This window comes from Podarcis melisellensis (genome assembly GCF_964234715.1).
Source record: "Podarcis melisellensis genome assembly, chromosome: W".
Classification (NCBI taxonomy): domain Eukaryota; kingdom Metazoa; phylum Chordata; class Lepidosauria; order Squamata; family Lacertidae; genus Podarcis; species Podarcis melisellensis.
The window spans coordinates 20571491-20597485 of record NC_138535.1 but is presented as its reverse complement, the minus strand read 5'-3'; the positions used below and the strand labels follow the sequence as shown (position 1 = coordinate 20597485).

Here is a 25995-nt window from a genome sequence, read left to right as displayed (position 1 = left end):
GAAATAGAATGGAAAATTAAACAAATGAGACAAAAGACTTTTGAATCAGCAGATAAATGTGGTAAATTATTGGCTTGGCAAATGAGGAAAAGACAAAAACTGAATACGGTTACAAATTTAGAAGTGGAAGGAAAGAACATCTATAATCCAGTTGAGATCAGAAACTGCTTCCAGAGATATTTTAAATAACTTTATTCACAAGGGCCGCAGAAAGAATCGGACATAGAACAATTTCTTGAGAAAAATGGATTGAAAAAAATTTCTCATGAAAGTAAAATAGTTTTAAATCAGAAAATAACTGAACAGGAAATAGAAGGTGCCATTCAAAACATGCAATTGGGTAAATCTCTGGAACCAGATGGGTTGACTTCCAGATATTATAAAGCTTTGAAGGAGTGGTTACTACAACCTTTGAAGGAAGTCTGCAATGAAATTTTGGAGGGGAAAAGGGCACCAGAATCGTGGAAAGAGGCTTTTATTACACTTATACCGAAGACAGAGACTGAAAAGACTCAACTTAAGAACTACCGCCCTATTTCGTTACTAAATGTGGATTACAAAATCTTTGCTGACATTTTGGCTAAGAGATTGAAAAAAGTTTTGATGGAGGAGATTCATAGAGACCAAGCGGGCTTTCTCCCGAGAAGACATCTGTCAGACAATGTAAGGAACTTAATTGACATTTTGGAAAAGTTAGAAGTGAATATAAATACCAAAGCAGTTTTGATATTTGTGGACCCGGAGAAAGCCTTTGACAACATTTCTTGGAGTTTTATGAAGAAGAATCTCCAGGGGATGGGGGTAGGCCAAGGATTCGAATACGGTATAGGTGCAATATATTCAGAGCAAAAAGCAAAGCTAATTGTAAATAATGTGGTTACGGAAGAATTCAAGATAGAAAAAGGGACACGTCAGGGGTGCCCAATCTCTCCATTACTTTTTATATCAGTCCTGGAGGTTTTGTTGAACATGATTAGAAGGGATCAGCTGGTTAAAGGGGTACAGGTCGGAGTTAAACAATACAAATTGAGAGCATTTGCAGATGATTTGGTACTTACATTACAAGAGCCAGAATCTAGTACTAAAAGGGTTCTAGAATTAATTCAAGAGTTTGGTCAAGTTGCAGGATTTAAATTGAACAAATTAAAAACTAAGGTATTAGAGAAAAATTTAACACCTATAGAAAGGGAGAGGTTTCAGAAAGAGACAGGGTTAAATGTGGTTAAGAAAGTGAAATATTTGGGGATTAATATGACAGCTAAAAATGTGAATTTGTTTAAAGATAATTATGAGAAATGTTGGACAGAAGTGAAAAAAGATTTAGAAATTTGGACAAATTTGAAGCTTTCCTTGTTGGGTAGAATTGCAGTTATAAAGATGAATGTATTGCCTAGAATGTTATTTTTGTTTCAAACATTGCAAATTGTTGACAAGATGGACTGTTTCAAGAAGTGGCAGAAATATATTTCTAAATTTGTCTGGCAGGGCAAGAAGCCCAGAATAAAATTTAAGATATTAACTGATGCAAAGGAAAGGGGTGGATTTGCCCTGCCAGACCTTAAACTATATTATGAATCAGCAGCTTTCTGCTGGTTGAAAGACTGGCTGCTTCTGGAGAATACAGACATTTTGGACTTAGAAGGTTTTAACAATGCTTTTGGATGGCATGCATATCTGTGGTACGACAAGGTCAAAGCTCATAAAGCTTTCAAAAATCATATTGTCAGGAAAGCATTGTACAATGTCTGGATTAAGTATAAAGATTTGCTGGAAAATAAAACTCCAAGGTGGTTGTCGCCAATGGAGGCAAAGGCTGTAAAAAAACTTAATATGGAGTCAAAATGGCCGAGATACTGGGAAATTTTGGAACAAGAAGGGGATAAACTGAAATTGCAGAGTTATGAGAAATTAAAAGATAAAGTGCGAGATTGGCTCCATTATTATCAAATAATGGGGATTTACAAGATAGACAGGAAAATTGGCTTCCAGGTGGAAAGATCAAAACTGGAAACAGAATTGCTAGAACCCAATACAAAAAAATTGTCAAAAATGTATAACTTGCTGTTGAAATGGAATACACAGGATAAAACGGTCAAATCAGCTATGATCAAGTGGGCACAAGATATTGGTCATAACATTATGTTTGCTGACTGGGAAAAGTTGTGGACCACCGGTATGAAATTTACGGCATGTAATGCCTTAAGAGAGAATATTATGAAAATGATTTATAGGTGGTACATGACCCCAGTCAAGCTTGCAAAAATTTACCACTTGTCTGATAATAAATGTTGGAAATGTAAAGGAAATCAAGGTACGTTCTTTCACCTTTGGTGGACGTGCCCAAAGATTAAGGCGTTCTGGGAAATGATTTATAATGAACTGAAAAAGGTATTTAAATATACCTTCTTGAAGAAACCAGAGGCCTTTCTCTTGGGTATGGTCGGCCAATTGGTGTCAAAGAAGGATAGAACATTCTTTATGTATGCCACAACAGCAGCAAGAATACTCATCGCAAAGTATTGGAAGACACAATGTCAGAGCTGCCTCTAGGTCCCAGCTCACAGAGGACCAACGCCAGCCGGTGGTAAAGTACAAAAGTCTTTATTGAAGTTCAGTTTCCATTTACAAGCTGCAGCGTGCAGCTCTACGTCTAGAACCTAGACCGGCGAAGCTCCGTCTGAGTCTCCGCCCCCTGTACACCAGTTTAAGACTCTAGCCTTACTCCACCTCTTCCGTTGTTCTTTCCTCCTCTGGGTCCTTCTGCCCCCCGGGGTCTCCCCCTTTCTGGAGTCTTCTGACGCTGACCCCCCTGACTCTTGTCCCTCCTTCCGGCGGGCTTTAGGACCTGGTTCCCTATCCGGGCTACCTGCTGTGCCGCTCGCCTGTACATTTGAACTTGGTGCGCGCGCCCAGCCTCCAACCTTCCTCTCGACCGTTTCCGCGCTCTCCGATGGAGGCGTGGTCAATCCTGACTCATCTCTTCTCGCTGGTGGTGAGCAGCCTGATCCCGATACCTGGGACTCCTCCCCCCCACTGCGCTCTGGTGGGGAAGCTGGTCCTGATTTCCAACTGCTGCTCTCTGAGTCCCCTCTGGCCCCTTCTTCCTGGGGTGTCCCCCTAGGCACTCCCCTTGCCCTGGCCATAGGCGCCCCCTTCTGTGAATCTTCCGATTCGCTGGAGAGACTCAGGGAATCCCTTGGACCACTGTCATCGCCTACGCTCCCCTCGGATTCCTCCCCCTCGCTCTCCATTTCCTCCCTCTCCTGTGCCTCTGCTCCTGAGCCCCTGACACACAAGATCTACCCACCTTGGAAGAATGGCAGATGAAGGTGATAGACTATATGGGATTGGCAGAAATGACCGGCAGAATCCGAGACCAGGGGAGAGAGACAGCGGAAGAAGATTGGAAGAAATTTAAGGACTATCTTAAGAAACATTGCAAAATAAATGAATGTTAGAACAATGTTGGTTTAGAAATTAAGTGGTTTCTAGCTGTAATGATTATATAATTAAGAAAAGAAAAGTTGAAAATCAATAGAAATTATGGGAGGGATTTGCTGTGATTAATTAATTAGAAATTGGAATACAGAAAGGGGAGGTATGAGGAGGTCGGGAAAGTAAGGTATAAGAAAATAAGGGATTGAAATTATACTTGTTGTGGTATGTGGTTTGTTTGTATTTTTGTTATTTTTTATTTTTATATAACTTTTTGGAAACGTCAATAAATATCTTTAAAAAAAAACAAAACAGAAGTGCTGAATTGCAACCCATGCGTGCGCAGACACGGCGCTGCGGGTTGTGGATGCTGCGGGTTGCGAACGTGCTTCCCGCACAGATCACGTTTGCAACCCGAGTGTCCACTGTAATAAAAAAAAAAGAAAAATATTTGAAGATATTAGTACTGTGCAAGTGATCAGTGCTGTGAATTGATGAGTCAACACGGGGGCGGGGAGTGGTGTTGTGTTCAAACTGTGGGAGATGGAAAATGTTTTGCAAAAGTGACTCTGAAATAATTGGAGAGGGCAGGAAAGTGCCTTGGTGGTAGAAGCAAAGACCCCCTCCACCCCACTCCCGCCTCCTGCCGATAGATTGGACAATTGCAGTGTCTGGGCTCTCCCTCCAGACTGGTGTGTGGGTTCTATTTTGCAGCATTTCACTGACACAATAAGAGCGCGTTTGTGGTGTAGTTGCACCAGACTGTCCAAATATCATTCTGCTTTATTAGTTGTTCTGCAGTGTTATTGTGCTATTACTATCTGAAGGAGCAACTCTTGTGCAACAGATGCTGAATGAAAAGACGCCCCAGCCCACTGCTCCACACAATAGCCCTCACATTTCTGGTATGAAATGTTATAGGATTTCAGCAGGAAGTTATGGGGCCTGCACCAGTTGTGCTCCCTGAAACTTTTGCAGGGGCAAACTGTCCTGAAAGTGGGATAACCTATAACCACCCTGATACCTAGAGATGGGAAGGCCTGGAAAACCCCCCGGAAAAATTGAAAAAAACCCCAGGTTTTTTTCTGTTTTTCCCCAAAACTCTTTTCCCCCGGAATTTTTTTTAAAAAATAGTTTGATATAGTTTGAATATTCCACACATATTTTTTTTCAATTTTTCTTGAAAAAAACGGTTTTGGGAAAAAACAGAAAAAAGCCTGGTCCCTCCCCCAATTTTTCAATTCCCCCCCACTGACACCAGGAGGCAGGTGCTCTCACTGTACTCTTTCCGGCAACTGCTCAAAACATTTTCGTTAGGGCTGTTTCCATCTGAACACATAGAAGCTGCATGTGATTTACTTCCTTTTAACCACTGCTGACTTTAATCATCTTTTGAATACTCTTAAATACCTGCTTTTAACTGTTTTATCAATCATTTTAATGTTCTGTTGTATATTTTTGTTAACTGTTTAGAAGCTGTCTTACTATCATGCAGTTTATAATATATAATAACAAATTCAATTAAAAAACCCACACACTCTCCTTTTCCTTTCAAACAGAGTTTGAGCCTTAGTACAACACTTCTGAGCCTGGCATGCAAAAAAATTGAAAGCTGTTTTTTAGAAGTCCATGAGAAAAATGACAAAGAGGAAGAAGAAATGGAAATGATAGCAGTAGTTCAGAAAATGAGATAGAAGAAACTGCATGTATATGTTGTGTCTTCTGTTTCTTTTCTTTTTAAAGCACTACTCAAAGGGTAGACCTTCTATGGAGCTTACCGTAAATATTGAGGTGGACCTTAACTTCATTTGCTGTTGGTGCTAAGGGGCAAATCTGATTATTTTTTATGTTGATGGTTTCTTGCTTTTTTTGTTGCTTTTGAGGGAAAGCGAGGTGGTTACCTGTTTCATTGCAAGCATAATACTTTTACATACATTGCATTTCATGCAATTTGTAAAACTACTCCACACTGAACATTTTTTCAATTTCCCCAAAATTTCTATTTTTTCTGGGGAAAAACAGGGGGAGGGGAACATTTTTTTCTCATGGCATCAAAATTTCTGGAATTTTTACATCTCTACTGATACCATCATGAATGTACAATGACCAGTTTTGGAACTTCGTTTGCTTCCAAGATCTGTGGCTAGTTTCCTGATGGAAGCCTTCTTCCCTGGGGCTCTCCTGTGTCTGATAAATACTTTGAAAGCCCATTGGAGAGTCTGTAGTGGGATGGTCTGCAAAGGAGGGCCATGGCTGCTCTTGGACTCAGCTGTAATTATCTTCATAGAATCATAGAATTGTAGAGTTGGAAGGGACCTCCAACCCCCTGCAAAGCAGGAATCTCAGCTAAAGCATCCAGGACAGATGGCCAACCTCTGCTTAAAAACCTTAGAAGAAGGCACTTCCGGAGGCGGCGCCATCGCAATGGCGGATTCCCTCTAGTTCTGAGGGATTTAGCTCTGCGGAAATCGGGTCTTGCCGCTACGGCGAAGCGGGGACCCTTCTGAAACCACAGGCGGGTGAAGCCTGTGACCGTGGGACTCGGCGGGCACCTTCAGCGCCCCCCCCCCAATCTGCAAAGGAACCCGGTTACGGGCTCCGGAGCGAAACGGGGTGTCTGGCACGGTGCTGAGAGTCAGTTGCTTCTTCCGTGGAGTGAAGCCGCACAGCTGTTGCCGGAGAGCGCTGACCTTTTTCTTGTGACAATTCGGCTATCAAACAACTACCCGTGAGTAGGTCAAGTTTAAAGATCTGAGAATAAGGGATAAAAGTACTAATTTGGCACCGAAGCGGGAAGGTGTAAACAGGAAGTCTGCCTTCCGTTTCTTGTAAACAGATCAAAGCAAAGACTGTCTAAGCCAAGACTTGGAAAATCGCTTTAAAAGGACTTAAATCCTAACATCAATATAAGAGAACTCCCTCCCTGAGTTTCAGGAGAGGGGAGGGGAAAGGGGGGAGCATTTTTCCCTGCAAAAAAAGAGAGAAAAGGGAACAAAGACCACCACTTAATGCCTGGGAACGGACTGTCAAGGGACAATAGAATTGCCGTACTGTGAATCGCGCTGTTTATGGACAATGTAACTTTTTGACAGTCAACTCTGCAAGAGAGATACTTTGATTCTGAAGGGTTTCTCCGGAGTTGAAGGAAGTTGAAACTGTTGCTTACTTCGTTAAATGGGGGATTTGGGAAAGTTGGAAAAGTTATTTTATTGTAACAAGTATTGACTGTTACTGTGTCCCCCTAGAGGAACTTTGAAATTGCTACAACTGGCCAGGGAATTTTCCACTCTAAACTGGCCAGGGGAATTTTACACTGCAAAACAAGCTCTGGCCATGGGATTGACCTTGATCCCTAGATAAAGTGTTATGGCAAACTTGCCTCAGGAAAAAACAACAAGATCGGGTAAAATTAGACTGCAGCAGCGAAGAGCATCAGCATCTGGCCCTTCTGCTCCACTAGTGGAAGATTCTGGTCAAGTTGGGCCAAAAGGAATGGCATCTGAAGAGGGTCTAGCTTCAGCATTTGGCAAAATTTATGAATCTTTGGAAAAATTAAGTAAACAAGTTGCTGAAGCAACAACTAAAATTGACCAAAACACTATAAGCATCAATAACTTGCGGCAGAAGGTGAACTCAAATACAGAATCTATTGAGAAATTGCTGCAGGAATCTACTTCGAATCGAAAGACAGCTGAAGAAGCAAAGGAAAAAGCATTGGCTGTAGAGGAAAAGATACCACCGATATGTAGGCAACTCAAGGATCACAGGTCGATACTGTCCATGATTGAATTGAAGGAAAAACAGACAAATCTAAGGATCAGGGCTGTACCTGAACTTAAGAAAGATAACTTAAGTGATTTTCTTACGCAGGAATTTGCAGACTTTTGGAACCTAGACTCAGATAAGCAAGATTTCAAGATAGTAAGCGCTTTCAGACTTGGAAGAGGAGGGAGAAAGAACAGGGTGAGAGACTGTTTGATTACCCTCTGAACAAAAGAGGAGAGAGACAAAATATTGATTCTGCACTTTCAGAAGACTCTGGAAATACATGAATCAAGAGTGGATATATTTAATTTTTTTTTAAAAAAAGATATTTATTAAAGTTTTACAAAGAAAAAAAGTTACAGAATAAAACAGAAGAAAAAGGAAAAATACAAAAAGTACAAAAATACATAGAAAAAAATGCAAAATACAGAAAAAATAAATAGAAAACAGTTAAAAACAAATCAATCTTTTCATAGCTTAGATTTCATTTACTTATTTCCCTGACCTCCTCACACCTCCCTTTTTTGTATTCCAGTTCACATGGTTAATTCAGCAAATCCTTACCCTCTTTGTTTGTAAGAACTGTCTAGCAGTGGAATAGACTACCTGGGAAGGTGGTGGTGGGCTCTCCTTCTTTGTTTTTTTTAAAAAGATATTTATTAAAGTTTTACAAAGAGAAAAAAAGTTACAGAATAAAAAAAGAAGAAAAAAGTAAAATAAAAAAGTAAAAAATACATAGAAAAAATGCAAAATACGGAAAAAATAAATAGAAAAGAGTTAAAAAACAAATCAATTTTTTCATATCTTATATTTCATTTACTTGTTTCCCTGACCTCCTCACACCTCCCTTTTTTGTATTCCAGTTCACATGGTTAATTCAGCAAATCCTTTCCCTCTTTGTTTTTATCTTAATTCTATATCTTAACATATTATAGCTTTATATTTTCATCCGTTATCAATCCATTTTTACATATTCTTTTTAACCTTGTTGCTAAGACCTCTTCATTTCAATCCGACATCATTTTAACATTCATTAATTTTACCATGTTTCTGCAAATAGTCTTTGAATTTCTTCCAATCTTCTTCCACCGACTCTTCTCCCTGGTCTCGGATTCTGCCAGTCATTTTTGCCAGTTCCATATAGTCTATCACTTTCATCTGCCATTCTTCCAGGGTGGGTAGATCTTGTGTCTTCCAATACTTTGCGATGAGTATTCTTGCTGCTGTTGTAGCGTACATAAAGAAAGTTCTATCCTTCTTTGGCACCAATTGGCCGACCATGCCCAGGAGAAAGGCCTCTGGTTTCTTCAGGAAGGTGTATTTAAATACCTTTTTCATTTCATTATAGATCATCTCCCAGAAAGCCTTAATCCTTGGGCACGTCCACCAAAGGTGAAAGAATGTACCTTCATTCTCTTTACATTTCCAACACTTGGATCTTTATGTATCTCCTCCACTAATACTAATGCAATGAAATTTTGGAGGGGGGAAAAGCGCCAGAGTCGTGGAAGGAAGCCTATATTACACTTATACCGAAAACTGAGTCTGAAAAGACACAACTTAAGAACTACCGCCCCATATCCCTGCTTAACGTGGATTACAAAATTTTTGCAGATATTTTGGCTGAAAGACTAAAAAAAGTATTAGTGGAGGAGATACATAAAGACCAAGCTGGCTTTCTCCCGGGTAGACACTTGTCTGACAATACGAGGAATATAATTAACATCTTGGAGAAGCTGCAAGCGAACATTAATACCAAAGCAGTCTTAATCTTTGTAGATGCGGAGAAAGCCTTTGATAATATTTCTTGGAGTTTTATGAAGAAAAATCTTCAGGGGATGGGGGTTGGTCAAGGGTTTGAAAATGGTATAGGTGCAATTTACCGTATTTTTCCCTCTATAACACGCAGATTTTTTCTCCTAAAAAGGAAGTGGAAATGTCTGTGCGTGTTATTGAGCGAATGTGTGGTCCCTGGAGCCGAAAAATCAGGCAAAAATAAAATTGCGCTTCACGGAGAAGGGAAACCTGAAAAGAGGAAGCGGTTGCTTTCCTGCATTCTGCCTCAGGGTCTTACTGCCCACCCTCCTCTCTTTCGTTGCTGTGTTTGCTGAAACGGAACAAAGAGCAGGGAAAGCCCCTCCCCTCCAGGCAAGCAGAGAGGAAAGCAGAGGTCTGTGCTCCCGTGCTGCTGCTGAGGGAGAGAGAGAGAGAGGGGCGGGAGGGAGAGAGAGAGAGGGGGGGGAGGGAGAGAGAGAGAGAGAGATGGCTGGCTTGGATGGGGGAAAACTTTTGCCTTTCTTTCCTCCCTCCCGTTAAATCCCTCTCCTGCATTCTTAGCCAGCTGCTTCTCTGCACACCCCTCTCATGTCTTCTTTGTTTTTCCTTCGCTCCCTACTTAAAATGTGGTTACAAAGCATAGATCCACATGGATCCTCAGGATCTTTGCATTGGGTCACCCCAAATTCACCATCAGATCACATGTCTGTGGCCACAGCATGAAGCACAAAAATGATACATCCACTGTTTCATTCAGAATGTTTTTCCCCTTGTTTTCATCCTCTAAAAACGATGTGCGTGTTATGGTCAGGTGCATGTTATAGAGCGAAAAATACGGTACTCAGAACAAAAGGCTAAACTAATAGTTAATAATGTGGTGACAGAGGAATTTAAGATAGAGAAAGGGACACGACAAGGCTGCCCAATTTCCCCATTGCTCTTTATTTCGGTTTTGGAGGTTTTGCTAAATATGATCAGAAGGGACCATCTGATCAAAGGTATACAGGTCGGAGCCAAACAGTACAAATTGAAAGCTTTCGCAGATGACCTACTATTGACACTACAGGAGCCAGAATCTAGTACTAAAAGAGTATTGGAACTGATTCAAGAATTTGGTCAAGTGGCAGGATTTAAGTTGAACAAGTTAAAAACTAAGGTTCCTGAGAAAAAATTAACACCGATTGAGAAAGAGAGGTTTCAGAAGGAGACAGGTTTAACACTGGTTAAGAAAGTAAAATACCTGGGGGTTAACATGACCGCTAAGAACTTAAATTTATTTAAAGATAACTATGAGAAATGTTGGTCAGAAGTGAAAAAGGATCTAGAAATATGGTCAAACCTGAAGCTTTCCTTGCTTGGTCGAATTGCTGTTATAAAGATGAATGTATTGCCAAGAATGTTATTTTTGTTTCAATCGTTGCAAATTCTGGACAAAATGGACTGTTTCAAGAAGTGGCAGAGAGATATTTCTAGATTTATCTGGCAGGGCAAGAAGCCCAGAATAAAATTTAAAATATTAACTGATGTAAAGGAAAGAGGTGGATTTGCCCTGCCAGACCTTAAACTCTATTATGAATCAGCAACATTTTGCTGGCTGAAAGAATGGCTGCTTCTTGAGAACACAGACATTTTGGATTTAGAAGGCTTTAATAACGTCTTTGGGTGGCATGCATATCTGTGGTATGACAAGGTTAAAGCACATAAAGCATTTAAAAACCATATTGTCAGGAAAGCATTGTTTAATGTCTGGATAAGATATAAAGATTTACTTGAAAACAAAACCCCAAGGTGGTTATCACCGATGGAAGCGAAGGCTCAGAAAAAGCTCAATATGGAGGCCAAATGGCCGAAATATTGGGAGATTTTGGAACAGGAAGGTGACAAATTGAAATTGCAGAGTTTTGAGAAAATAAAAGATAAAGTGTGAGACTGGCTTCATTACTATCAAATAAGGGAGGCTTACAATTTGGACAGAAAAATTGGCTTCCAGGTGGAAAAATCAAAATTGGAAACAGAACTGTTAGACCCCAAAACTAAGATATTATCAAGAATGTATAACTTGCTGTTGAAATGGAATACTCAGGATGAAACGGTTAAATCTGCTATGATTAAATTGGCACAAGATGTTGGACATAATATGTTTGCTGACTGGGAACAGTTGTGGACCACAGGTATGAAATTCACGGCATGTAATGCCTTAAGAGAGAATATTATGAAAATGATATACAGGTGGTACATGACACCAGTCAAGCTTGCAAAAGTAAATCATTTGCCCGATAATAAGTGTTGGAAATGTAAAGAGAATGAAGGTACATTCTTTCACCTTTGGTGGACGTGCCCAAGGATTAAGGCTTTCTGGGAGATGATCTATAATGAAATGAAAAAGGTATTTAAATATACCTTTTTGAAGAAACCAGAGGCCTTTCTCCTGGGCTGCCCAGATGATACTCTCAGCCTGCTTCCAAAGGAGAGCAGAGCAAGACGTTTGGCACCAGCTTGGCTGCAGGAGTTGCCGGAAGGAGGCGTGCAAGGCGCCACACTCCACATTTGTGTCGGTTTTGCTCCTTAGCCTTTTTTCCTCCCAAAGATATCTTGCAAGGCAGCAGATGTTTAAGATCACTTTTCTTTCTTCTAGATGGGCTCCCTTCCCAGGTGGACAAGCCCCACCTACCCTTCACTTTCCTCTGCAGCGCAGGCAGAAACTGCCTTCTTGACCCGCTCTTGGTCTCATCTGTTCAATGCGTGAGAACCTTGTCTTCGCATGCAGGGGTAGTTCCTAACTCACTGAGGGTTTGAAACCCATTAGCTCCCCTCACCTGATTTAGCCAGCCAGTCGAAGCCATTGCTGCTGGGCTTGTGGCTCCTGTCTCATGCTGACAGCTTCTGGGAGCCACAGTTGAGAGCTGAGTGCAGGGTGGGGACCAAAGGGGGATGAACTACCTCAGAAGGAGCATCATGTGTTCCCCCCACCTGAGGTACTGCCCCTCCCCTAACATGCCATACACCCCAACTCTACACTGTCCTTTTTTAAGATGAGGCAACCAGTATTCCAGGTGCATAGCGGCAGTATGGTACTGGCAGTTTAATTTTCACTCTTATTCCTAATGATCCTTGGCATAGAATATAGCGCTCTCTCTCGCGCTCTCTCTCTCTCTCTCTCTCTCTCTCTCTCTCTCTCTCTCTCTCTCTCTCTCTCTCTCACACACACACACACACACACACACACACTGCAAACAGCAGGCTGAGCACCTGCAGAAATTTCTGCGGCTTGGAGATCAGGTGCTTGGGAAAGCCTCTGCCTCTCCTCTGCCTTTCCCCCTTTTTGTGGCTGCTCTCAATGGTGCAGAAGCAAGGGCAGTGAAAGCAGTTGGCAGCCCCAAGCTCCACAGGGCTCTCCTTGGTTTGGGAGCAGAGGCAATGGGTGACCTGTGCAACGCCCAAATTCAGCACCCCTCCGCCTCCTCAACATAGTTGCAGTGTCCCCAACGGTGCTCTGCGCCCATCGCAACTGAACTGGTCCCGCTCCCCTAAACCTGCCTCTGGCAGAGGCTGCACGTCTTCCAACACACACAGACCCCGCCCTCCTTTGGAGGCAAAACTGGTGTGTTCAAGACCCTCCTGGTGACTTGCATGGAAGAATTTGGCTTGAGATTTTCAAATCTTGTGGAGTTCTTGATTCATGGATAGGAGGGCTATTGACATCTACGTGCCACGATGGCTCTGCCCTGCCTCCACAGTTGGAGGCAGGAATGCTTCTGAATGCCAGTTGCTGGAAATTACAGGAGGGGACAGAAGGCTGCTGTGATTGAATCCTGCTTGCTGGTTTACCAATAGATGCACCTGGTTGTCTACTGTGAGAGCTGGATGCCAGACTGCATGGGCCCCTTTGGCCTGAACAAGCAGGGCTCTTCTTGTGTCCTTGGCCTGTTCCACTTGCAGTTCAAGGCACCCATTTCCTCTGTACTCCCTGAACTCTGTAGCACCCTTGTTACACAAGCCAGGCACATTACCCAGACCTTGAAACAATTTGCACCTCTAAATAGCTACTTGGGACCAGTGCTCTTTGTGTTGGAGTGCTGTGCACCAAAGGTGAGAGTGACATGGGCTTGTAGGTGTCTCTCACCCCCCAGCCTAATTCCTCATGGAAAGCTTTGATGCCAGAAAAGATACTTTCTGTAACTACCAAGGAGTTAATTGTCAGCTTCAAGCAGTGGAGTTCTAGCCCACATTGCATCCTGCTTTTATGAAGGTTTCCAAAGACAATTAAAAGCCCTTCTCCTTTCCCCACTAGCCCCCACACACACGCACACACACACACACACACACACACGGATTATACCTCTTTTTGGCTGTGAACCGAGGCTCATTGCCTAACACCATCAAGCAGCGGGCTCCAGTAGCATCATGTTTTGATTGGTGTGAGCTGTCTCTGCTTAGGTCTCCTGGATGAGATCTGTGCCTTAGCCATTAGCATGAAGGTCCTTAAAGCAAACTCTCAGTCTGCATGTGCAAAGAGGTGATCTCATGACAAAAAGAGACTGTGGGAATTGCACTTTGTTCATGTTCATTTCTTCCTTGTTTGCACCATGCACACACTTTGAAACAGGTATTACTTTGTTTGCACTCTATGGGCTGGAAGAGATAGTGCTTTGCTTACACCCTTGTAGGACAGGGAGGGAAGAGGAGACTTCTGGCAAGGTTGAAAGAGAAAGTGGTAGTCTCTGAGGTCTGGGTTGGCTGGCTGCAGATTCAATCACTGTACTAGGGGCCCGTCTGCCTAGACTCGTGCTCAGTTGCTCATCTGCAAAATGGCAACAATGGGGGCCTATTTCCCCTCTAGGTTTGTTAGGTGGGCAGGCGTAATTAACGTCTTTGCAAATAAGGAGCATGAAGAAGAAGAAGAGGAGGAGGAGGAGGAGTTTGGGTTTGATATCCCGCTTTACCACTACCGGAAGGAGTCTCAAAGCGGCTAACATTCTCCTTTCCCTTCCTCCCCCACAACAAACACTCTGTGAGGTGAGTGAGGCTGAGAGACTTCAGAGAAGTGTGACTAGCCCAAGGTCACCCAGCAGCTGCATGTGGAGGAGCGGAGACACAAACCCCGTTCATCAGATTACCAGTCCACCACTCTTTTTTTTTCTTTCTTTCTTTGCATCCTGACTGCATTTTATTAAAGGATGTATTTTATCATTTTGGATCTCTCACCTGCAGGCATTTCTAAAGCATGCCTCGGGAAATGTGAACTTAGAAAGCAAAGGAACCCCCTATATTGAGAATGCCAGAAAACCAAAAAGTTTTGTGAATGAACTTAGAGTCAGTTCTGTATTTCAATATATTTAATCATTTGAAATACACATTATCTTTAGGACCCACATCCAGACCCCAAACACATACTGCTCTTAACCACTACACCACACTGGCCCTCTGCTAGCAACAGGAACTGCTTGAGTGGGGCAGCTCCTGGGATTATGCATTGGCTGAGGCAGGAATGTTGAGTCTTGGAAGTCTCCTGCAACTCCACCTCCCATTCCCTGAGTAATCTTTCTCCTGGCTCCTGCATTATTGTCACTCTCTGCTGGGGAATCCTGGTGTCCTCTGCTTCCCTAGTTCCACACCCATCTTTTTTCTATTATAAGTGCCTTGCACAATGGGTGCAGAAGTCAGAGCTCTCGGGAGGAAGTGTAGGGCTGTGTGTGTGTGTGTGTGCGCGCGCGCGCGCATCTTCACAGTCCATGAAATGCTCTGCTCACTTTTGCCAACACTGTTGTTAAGGAATTGAAATGGAGGAAACTGGCAAAGGAGTTGATTTTAGATTATTGTTAAAGCTAGGTAACTTCCCTGAGCTGTCAAGTTGAAAGGATATATTTATGCATAATATTTGTAACATTTAACAACTTGAAAGATGTGCCCCTCCCCCGTAATTTCCACAACACTGTCTGTTGGAAAAACGCCCCCAGGAAGGGTGCCACTCTCTGGCGGGAAATTGCCCTCAGTCCAGAGAGATGGGTAATAAGCGACCCCTCCATCCTGCGAGTAGCACACTCGTCTTCTGGTATCCCATCACAGAAGAAAGAAACAGTCAGCAGTCTACACACTACTTTATTTACAGACTGTACATGCAGCTCTCATCCAACATGTCTGCTCTCCTGAGCAGCAAGCACAGAAGTACGACTCAACACCCGCTTCACTCAGAAGCGAAAGTAACTCTCCAGTTACATGAGAACAAGCAGAGACTTCCTGTCTCACGCTCACAGACATCACATGATGTCAACAACCATTGTGCTGCTCCTCGCAGCTGGTGAGATATAAAAATCCCAACACTGTCAAGGTGTCTGTTGCAGGAGAGTAGCAACATTTTGAGGAAGCAGGTGGACTGAGGGGAGCTTGAAAGAGGGTCAAGGTAGCAAGTAGCACTCTTGTGGGGCAGAGGGAGAAATGAGGGAATGGCATAATGTAACTTTGTCCAAACTGACACTACCCAGAGCTTTTGGGACTATGACAAGCTTGATTGGGAGTCAGTTTTACTTTCTCTGCTGGATTTTGGATTTTGCTGTGGCATTTTTGACTGTCCTGTGTTTCAGCTGAACCCTCCCCCCCCCCAATAAATTTTTATTATTTTCTTTACACATTCTTTCTTTCAATACATTAATCGACATATAAACATTTTTGCTCTGCCGAACTTATGACTTCCCTCCCTCCCTTCAGTTGGTGTCCCTTATCAAATCCATTTGCGTATTTTATCTTTTCACATCTTCTATCATCTACATTGTAGGAGTTACTTCAGTCCTGCTAGTGTCTTTAGATTTATACAGCTGTCCTTTAAATATACAATAAATTTACTCCAATTTTCCTGGAATCTCTGATCGTCCTGATTCCGAATCCTTCCGGTCAGTTTGGCTAACTCCGCATAGTCTGTCATCTTCGCCTGCCACTCCGCAATGGTAGGAACTTCTTGTGATTTCCAATTTTGGGCCAACAAAGTCCTTGCAGCAGCTGTGGCATACATGAATAATCTTTGATCTTTTATCTTACAGGTAATCTCCTTTCCCATCAAGTCAAGTAGAAAAGCCTCTGGCTTTTGGGGGAAGGTATATTTTACTATCTTCTTAAGTTCATTATAAATCGACTCCCAAAATGGCTTCACTTTATCACACATCCACCACATATGGTAATATTCTCCATCCACTCAGCTGAACCCTTTCGGGGGGTTGGAATAAACTTTTTATTCTGCTTTGCCCAGAGAACTATACAATGGGACAATTCACAGATATCTAAGTATGTACACTAAACTAATAATAAACTGCCCTGCTTACTGAACTGTTCCTTTTTTTGGGGGGGGGAGGTGCTCCCTGACACTCACCCGTCCATCCTCAGTTTCACTTCTGCCTCCTAGACTGAAGACTGTTCTCTGCGGGTGGTGTCCCTGGAGAAGCTGAACCCCTGGCTTGGCTGTGCTGGCAGCCGCCTTGGGCAGTGGGGATGCCAGGATTTGCTTTGCATTTGAGGGCGTGTTTGTGATGACTTGTCCTCCTCGTGGAGGCATCTGGGTACTTATGGGCAATCTTGCTATACTTAGTGCGGTATGTCCTCACTGAAACGTTTGCAGGTACAAACTGCTTCCTTTCCAATCAGTGCCTGTCCCATAACGTCCTGCTGAAATCCTGCAACATTGCATACCACAAATGTTCCTATTTGCTTATTTGTTTGTTTTGTCCCACTTTTGTTGAGCTATAACACAAGAGATGCCCCTCCAGGTGTCAAAAATATGGGAACTTTGGGAGAACTTTGTCCAGAACAAATCCACCACTAATGAGCTATTACTATTGCAGAAGGCACCTTACAGTTTGTGTGTGTGTGTGTGTGTGTGTGTGTGTCCGTCCCTGGTTTGGAGAGGCCCCAAAGTGTTTTTGGGGGAGTTTCATGTATTCAAAGCACATCTTGCAAGTCTTGACAGAGGAACGGCCACAGCTCCGGGGGTAGAGCACCTGCTTTGCAGGCAGAATTTCTCTGGTTCAATCCCCAATGGCCAGGGGCGCCGACTTATAAAAAATATTGGGGGGGGGCCCATACCGGGGTCCTGCCCCGGGAAGTTTTCTAAATTTTAGATGAAAATTAGTGAGTTTTAAAGTTTTTTAAAAGTATTTTAGAGTCATATGATCAACATTAGGAGCAAGCTGAGACCCCACGTGGAAGTCGATCTGCAGCTGCTGCAAAAGGAACTGGCGTCTGCTCCCTTTGCTGCTAGGTGTGCGCGCCCACCCTCTCCCGTGGCGATCGGGGATTCTTGCTCGGCCCGGGGCAGAAAGAGCCGTCGTCTGCGCGCTTCTCCTGGGAGAGACTCGGCGAGGCTGGCTTCCCAGCCTTGCGCAGAGAGCCATGGAGGCGCGGCGCGGGGTAGGGACAGCTCGGATTTGGGCTGGCCACGCGGCAGATGCGCGCGGGCGGGGGGGTCTGCTTCCGAGTCAGGCGTCCCCTCCTCCCACTGAGACTCTTAGCAGAAACCCCCTCCTCCTGCTGTTGCTGCTGCTGCCGTACCAGCCTGTCTGGGCGTCTCCTGCGCAGGCATCGTCCGGCGGCTGCCCATCCGCGCCGCGGCGCGCCCAGTCAGCGGGTCGGGGCGGAGCCGGCGGTGGGCGAGCAAGCGGGAGGAGGCGCGCTCGGGCCGGATCAGCTCGTCTGCTGCTCGCCTCTCATTCGTGATGGCCACCGACGAGCTGGCCGACAAGCTGAGCCGCCGCTTATTTTCTTAAATTATTGGGGGGCGGAGCCCCCAAACGAATTTTTGAGGGGGCTCGGGCCCCCTCAGGCCCCATGGAGTCGGCGCCTATGCCAATGGCCTCATCTTGAGGTAGGGCTGGGGTCACCCCCTTCCTGAGACCCTGGAGAGCCACGGCTGCTGGAGGTGCACGTACTGTGTCTTGGAGGGCAAAATGTATCGACAGCAGCCTCCTGAGAGACGCTGGCCTTTTTGTGTGCAAACAACGGGGTGGTTTTCCCTCCCTCCCTCAGGGATGTTGGACGGGGGATGTGCCCAGCAAGACACTGTGTTGAGAACTGGGCGAGATGCTTGGCCCAGGAAGGGACTCAGATAAGAGTGCAGATGAGCCAAGCAGCTATTGTTGCTCTCCCGCTGTGGGCTGCGTTTGCTTTGCAGCTGGGTGGTGGGTGGTGGGGTCTCCAAAGCCAGCCTTGCTGAGCTACCCCCACAAACTGTCCCTGGAGCTCGAGGAGGAGGTAGGGAGGCTGAAACAATTCATTGCACTTCCCTCCTTCTTTCCTGCCTTCCTTCCAAGGGAACCTTAAAGGCCAAGAAATTTATTGCTGCGACTCCAGCTCACTCTGCCAGATGCCTGAATTGAAATCTTAGTTGGGGGAAACGGTATGGTGGGAGCGGAATGGCAAGGAGATGCAATAATTAGTCAGTGACACTTCCGCTTGAGGCGCCACGGAAGATGGCTGACAATACCATCGCTCCAGCTCCCACGAGGTAATTAGAGGCTGAGATGGGAGTAATCAGCCTCCCAAATTCTTCCTGGTGTAAGGGAAGATGCAGTCTCATCCGCGGATGCCCAATAAACTACCCCCAAGTTCGTAAAGAAGGAGGGGGTGGGGGCACTGGATGGAAAGCCCCCAAGGGAGTTTGGTGCGAGCGCACCAAGTTCCATTTCTTAAGATGAAAAATTGGATTTAAATTTTGGACATGCTTCAAGTGAGGAGGGGGGAATTAATCTGCCAATTAAGCCAGCCACTGAGGTGCCAAGAGTGATGGAGAGGAAGAAAGAATAACATCTAAGAATAACATCTAAGAATAACATCTAAGAATAACATCTAAGTTGGTATGTTGGAACGGAATGGAAAAGGAGGGGGGGTAAAGCCTTTTTTACTATGATTTATTACAATACCTGACAAATCCCCTCCCCCCAAGAACTGTTTACATTATTTACAGCAAGTGAGATTGGAAAATATAAACTGTGTGGAAATAACAATACTATATAATTAAAGCTTTTGTTTGTTGAATTGCTTGGAAGAAGATAAAAGACCCTCCAAATATTGATATTAGAAAGAAGCAGGATCTTGTTAGCCGCTGGAGAGACTTAAAAAAACTTTGGACGGATTATGAGAAGGGTGATGAGATGCATTATTTAAATGAGATCCACCATTATGGGATAAGACTGAGCTGCAGAGATAAATAGTCATAGGGGGAGGTGAGCTCTTAATTTGTTATTATATCTGCACTTTAAGTCGGATTTGGCAAATCTCCCCTGGAAAGGCTAATGTTTGATGCAACCGGTCTGGGAAAATTAATGAGCAAATGCCTAGATTTGATTTCATCGGAACTGAGAGAAGATGGCGTCTGCCAGCAGCGAAATGACTTTTGGGTTGATTTGGCATATACACCAGCGTGTGAGGAGATACTGTAACAATAGGAGAGTCAAGTACACAAAATTCACACAGAAACACATCATTGCTTACTTCATCTTGCCTATGGAAACAACTCAGAGGCCATGAAAGAAGGAAGTTTAACAACAGGAAGATTTAAAGGAACTATTGGAAACTCAAGACACCAGAGATATGAGATGATCAGAGCCGCCCCCCCCAACTTGAAGTATGGGAAGTCCCAATAAAAAATTATAATTTGGCAGAATATTTGGACTATATGATATGTATTTGTATAATTTGGAATCTTTAATGTGATTTGATTGGATTGTTAAAATGGAAAATTTGATTAAAAATTATTTAAAAAAAGAATTAGTGACAATTAAGGCTTAAATATATGTTAAACTGGCACACATTTAACCTTTTACAGTAGCAGGTTGGTGATAATTGACCTAGAAGCCACTGAAGGACACTTTGCATTTGCCCCGTGGAGTTATGGCAGGGCTGGCTCCAGGTTTAAGTGGGGCCCATGTGTTTGCTGGTGGGTGGCCTTCTCCATTGGTGGCCCAGGTGGGCTTACCTGGCTGTGGGGACCAGCCTTCTAAGCACCTCTGGTTCTTAGGTACTTTTAAAAGATCCCAGAATGATGTTAGGTCAGGTGCTGTGCACAATTTTTTTTTTAAAGTGGCTGTATGTAGCCACAAGGCAGCCATCAGTGTGTCTGGCTGGGGGCAGGGGGGAATTACAGGGTGCATGGTAGGCAGGCATCCTCAGTAGGTCTTGCTGAAGTCCTGGGGCCCTGCCTATAAAGTGAGAAAAGAGTCCTTACATCAGATGCATAGCCCTGTTGCCTCTCGTTTAACTGATCTGTAACACCTAGCAGGACCTGGACCTGGAAAGGGCCCTAGCTCAGTGGCAGAACATCTGCTCTGCATGCTGAAGGTCATGCCACACTTGTCAAAGCCCTGGAATATCCAAATGACTCAGACCATTGACACCAAATGCCCCGGAGTTCCTTCTCCTGCTTAGGAAACAAGCTAGGAAGTGGCTTGAACATGAGTGGAGAACTCCGGTCAGATTCTTGCTCTTGATGGGGTCACAGTCCTTCTGAAGAAGCAGGTATGTAGCTTGGGGCCCTGGACCCATTGCTGTCACTTGAAGCTAAGGTGGCCTTGGTGGTGTGGAGTACCTTCCATCAGCTTTGGCTGGTGGCCAGCTATGTCCTTATCTGGACAGGGAAAGCCTAACTTCTGTCGTCTATGCATAGTTCAGCCTCTGAAGATGGTTTGGAAACTTAAGCTGGTGCAGAGTTTGGTGACCAGGTTGCGCTCACTGGGACAAGACAATTTGAGCGTGTTACACTGAGGGTGACCCAATGGCACTGGCTGCCAGTTAGTCTCTAAGCCTGATTCAAAGTGCTGGTTTCGGCCTCTACAGCCTGAATGGCTCAGGACTGCAGTACCTCAAGGACTGCCTCTCCCCATATGAACTAACCTGGACCCCAAGATCATCCTCTGAGGCCCTTCTCCATGTGCCTCCTCCTTGAGAGGTCCAGAAGGTGGCAACATGATATCGGGGCCTTTTCTGCAGTGGCTCCCCATTTGTGGGATGCTCTCCCCAGGGAGGCTCACCTGGCACCTGCATTATATATCTTTAGGGGTCAGCTGAAAATGTGTTTCTTCAGCCAGGCATTCTATGTCCTTTTAAATGTGTTTGTAGGGGGAAGGTTATTGGTTTATTTTTTTGGTTTTTTAAATGTATATGTATTTTGTGTTCTCATTTTGTACTTTTATGTTGTGAATTGCCAAGAGATTTTTGGATGAAGGATGATATACAAATGCTATTATTATTATTATCATCATCATCATCTCAACTATTAATCCTCTTTGGAGGAAGCTTCTCAGCTATTTTCTTTTCCTCCTTCTCCTCCTCCTCATCCCAGGTGGGTGACCAGATGAAGCTGCTGCAGAACTGCTGGAGCGAGCTGCTGGTCTTTGACCACATTTTCCGCCAAGTGCATTATGGGAAGGAGCACAGCATCCTGCTGGTGACAGGCCAGGAGGTAAAAGCACTAGTGTTTGCAGGTTCCACAATGGCCATTTTCAGAAATACTGCCGCAAAATGTTGTAGCATGAAGTGCCACTGCTGCGGCTCAGGATTCTGGCCACTTCCTTTCATTCCCCCATGCCCACCCCCCTTGTCTCATCTCCCCCACCCCCAAAGGTTGGTCAGCCTTCTTTGCCCACTGGGCTTCTGTTTTTGGGGGGAGTGTGTGTAGGCGTTCCCTCTACATTCTTCCGCCCAAAATCCCACCACCACCACCAAGCATGGGTGGGACAGTTTTGGCTACATAAACAACAGCACACATGGAGAGCTGTTATTGCTGTGGGTATATAAGAACGATGATTTGCCAGGAATGTACAAAGTGTAAGAGGGCACAGGTCCCCTGCCCCACGGGAGAGGGAGATAGAGGCCGGAGTAAACATGGGGGTGGGGGAAGAGAATCTGCAAGTACTCCATTGCACATATTTAGACTTTGGGTTGCAGTTCTCTGCACACTTACTTGGGAGGAAGCCCTATGGGATGCTAAGGGACATCACTTGTGAGTCAGCCTGCATTGGATTCCTGGCTAGTTAGACTTTGGTCATTATTGCTTATCCTTCTGTGTAAAGCCAGCACCCAGATATAACCATATTTATTGTAATTTAGTCAACAACTCAGTCCATTAACTGCTTTAAAGCCTTAACAGCTGATTGCTCAAAAGTCTTTCTGATGGAGGTTGTCCCCCACCACCCAGCTCTTGAACCTCCTTGTTCCCCTGACAAGATGGTACTTCTTGGGGGTCCTGAGCCCTGCCCACCTCCCCTTTCTTCCAGGTGGACATGTCGACCGTTGCCATGCAGGCGGGATCCATCCTGAACAACTTGGTGCTGAGAGCGCAGGAACTGGTGCTTCACTTCCATTCTCTCCAGGTGGACAGACAGGAGTTTGTCTGCTTGAAGTTCCTCATCCTCTTCAGCCTTGGTAAGTGCCAAGGGGTGTGGATGGGGCAGCGAGACACCTGGGAAGAGCAAACAGGGGCTGCCATGGAGAGCTTTGTGCTTCAGCCCCCCCACCCTGAGATCTCAACCACATGAGGTGTTTGGAGGAGACTTGCTTTGCTTATAGGTTCGTCTGCCTGGCGGGTGGGGCTGGAAGCAGAGCCCCCATTGTCTTTGCCTTCTCCCTGCTGCCAGAAGGATGTGATAAGAGCCTGGCTGCTGGACCAGGTCCATCTATTCCAGCCTCTTGTTCTCATAGTGGCTAACCAGCCTCCCAGGCAAGCAGGACATAAGCAATGAGCCCCCCCACTTGTGGCTTCCAGCAGCTGGTAATCTGGAACATTGCTGGACAGCCCTTTCCAAAACATGGATGTTGGTGGTCTCCTTGAGCATGTTGTTGAGAGCTGAGGGGGTGAGGGGCAGTTCCTGTTCATCTGTGTTTGTGTCCAGAGGAATTCAAGGACAGCCTCGGATGTGGTCAGCCACACTGGAGATTGCAGGAGATTCCAGCCCTGCCTATTGCCCAGAGGAACTGTGCACAACATCTGACCTTGACACAATATATGCAGGGAAATGTGGGAGTGCAGTCTGCAGAGGAGCCAGGTTTGGCTTGTCTGGTACCTGCTTCTGATCCCCGCCCCCAAAGACCCCTTCTTTCTGCTCAGAAGTTGATTTGCACCAGTTCAGGCAGCCTTGCCTCCTCCCCTCCTGCGCATGGCAGTGGAGCAGGGCCGTCTGTGTGGGTATGAGCGACACCTCGCCCCCCACAACCTCTCCTACAAATAGTTGCACCAGCAGTGGTTGAGGGTGGTATTGGCTGCATCTGCTAGGCCTGCAAGGTTGCACACCAGCCCTGGGGCGGCAGGGGTCAAGCAGTGACCTTTTCTGCATTGGGAAGCTGCTTTGTTAGTGCTGAAGTCTCAGGCTCTTGGTCTGTCCAGCCCAGTGTTGCCTACACTGACTGGCAGCAGCTGCTGCTCTTTGGGGTCTCAGGCTTGTGGTTTTATCCCAGCCTCTACCCATAGAATGCCATTTGGCAACTGAACCCAGCAACTGAAATGCAGAGCTTCTGCCTGTTCTGTGGAAGTGCTCAGCGCTGCAGTTCTCTGAGGAAAATGACACCAGCAGCAGTATCCTTCCTGACGTTTCCCAAAACTGTTGTCCAGGCTCCTTTGAGAAAAAAGGTTCAGAAAAGTTTCCTCCTTTTGGCAAATGCTGTGTTTGCCCATTTCATGCCTAAAACCTGCCCAGGATTCTGTACTTGAATTGTGCAACCTGAATGCAAATCAAGCCTCTTTATTTTGCATAAACAGAGCCGTGAGGCTGGATGAGGCCAGTGGCCCAACTAGTCCAGCCTCCTGTTCCCTCATTGGCCAGCCAGGTGCCCCTGTGGAAAACCCACAAGCAGGGCTTGAGCACATGAACACTCTTCCCTCCTGCCAGAGCTATAGCTAGGTGATCTTGCGCCCCCTAGCCATGGACAAATTAGCTCTTCTTTCCACCTCTCCCCCCCCCCCAAATTCAATTCACTCTCTATTCTTATGAGGCAATTATCAATATTTATATTTATGGACATATTTTTAGCCAATTTTGAGGCCCCTCCCATCACCTGCACCCCTAGCGGGGGGCCACCTCACTACTCCCTAGCTATGGACCTGCCTCCCATCAGCCAGTTATGACCCAGCTGCAGAGTGGCACAGCTGTGAAACGGTTTCATGGTACATTCTGTACGGCATCCCTCTAGGGACGCTTCCTGTAGTGGTCAAGAGACTAGGGTATGGAAGTCAGAACCGCTAGCTAAAGGTTGCAACTTGAGCAATAATGGAAATGAAGAACTGGTATAGACAAAATATTAAAATACAGTAATGCATCAAACATTAAAAGCTTCCCTAAACAGGGCTGCCTTCAGATGTCTTCTAAAAGTCTGGTAGTTGTTGTTCTCTTTGACACCTGGTGGGAGGGCGTCCCACAGGGTGGGTGCCACTACCGAGAAGGCCCTCTGCCTGGTTCCCTGTAACTTGGCTTCTCACAGTGAGGGAACCGCCAGAAGGCCCTTGGCGCTGGACCTCAGTGTCTGGGCAGAACGATGGGGGTGGAGACGCTCCTTCAGATATCCTGAACCGAGGCCGTTTAGGGCTTTAAAGGTCAGCACCAACACTTTCAATTGTGCTTGGAAACGTACTGGGAGCCAATCTAGGTCTTTCAGGACTGGTGTTATGTGGTCTCGGCGGCCGCTCCCAGTCTCCAGTCTGGCTGCTGCATTCTAGATTAGTTGTAGTTTCTGGGTCACTTTCAAAGGTAGCCCCACATAGAGCTTATTGCAGTAGTCCAAGCGGGAGATAACCTTTGTAGTAGCTTTTGTACCAGCCTTTGATAGCCCTCTCCTCCTCCTCCACGAATCTGTCAAATCCTCTTCTAAAGCCATCTAAGTTGGTGGCCATCACTGCCTCCTAGGGGAGAGCGTTCCATAGTTTAATCATGCACTGTATGAAGAAGGGCTTCCTTTCCTTCCGGAAGGATTCTGGGTCAAATGATCTTCTTCAGAGCATATAAGACAAGCTCTTCACTTGGGTCAGGCCAAAGGGGGCCCATCGAGTCCAGAACCCTGGTCTCAAAGATGCCCCAATGGGCAGCCCATAGGCAGGACCTGAGTGCCAGTGCACTCTCTTCTCCTGTGGGTTTTCAGCAACTGGTGTTTCTCTTTGGCTTTGCGGCAAAGGACCCCCCCCGCCTCCATGATGCCTTCCCTTCCCTTTTTGCGCATTGCGTTAAAACTTCCACCTGCAGGTGTGGAAGCTTTTCTCCTTCACCGAAGAAAATCAGGAACAAAAGGTTGCCCTCTGCCCATGCCCCATGCCCAACTTCCCTCTCTGAGCGTGGTGCCGATTATGCTGCAAGCCATGTGCCCTCTGCAGGCTCAGCTGTACGGGAGCTGCCACCTCCTCGCTTATATATGCCGGCTGTATTTGCCCTGAAGAAAAGAATGTCTTCTCTCTCTCTCTTTCTCCCTCCAGCTCACAAGCTGCACTTGGCATCTGTGTGTGTGTGTGCGCGCGCGCGTGTGAGAGGGGGAGGAAAGGGCGCCATTTGAGTCTAAATAGATTTTTCTCATGAGCAGGTAAAAGAGGTTTAATTAAAATTAGGGCTCCTCTGAACAGCAATATTTATGAGGGGCGGCACAGGTTAGCTTTGTTCTCCAGAAGGGCTTAATAGAAGCTTAATGGATCAACACCCCCCCTCCACATGTGCCGGCCTGACTTCCATTCTCCAGCCAGCCACTCGAGGGGATGCAAAGTGTTATGTACAGTGGACGCTCGGGTTGCGAACGTGATCCGTGCAGGAGGCACGTCCGCAACCCGCAGTGGCACGTCTGCACACGCACGGATTGCGATTCATTTTTTAAAAAATAATTTTTATTAACTGGCCAATCACATCAAATTAAATCACATCACATAAATTCCAAATTACAAAGCCAATTTTTTAAATTTTGTTGGGGGAACCCATACTTCAAGATCCAAAGGGGGATTCAAATCATCTTCTTATTACTGCGTTAATGTCCAAATCAGTCCCCATCAGTCCAGACAAAGTTCATAATTCTATC

The 25995-nt window shown here is 45.3% G+C and overlaps 1 protein-coding gene across 1 annotated transcript in view; it reads left to right on the top strand.

Annotated features, from left to right (window-relative positions):
- The window catches only part of LOC309361142 (steroidogenic factor 1-like), a gene marked incomplete at both ends in the record, with an annotated part of 51535 nt that overhangs the window by 16146 nt on the left and 9394 nt on the right, over nt 1-25995 (top strand). The window contains 2 exons of the mRNA XM_081896104.1: nt 21296-21415; nt 22230-22377. Of these exons, the coding sequence (XP_081752230.1) occupies nt 21296-21415; nt 22230-22377 (268 nt within the window). The remainder of the gene's footprint in view (nt 1-21295; nt 21416-22229; nt 22378-25995) is intronic.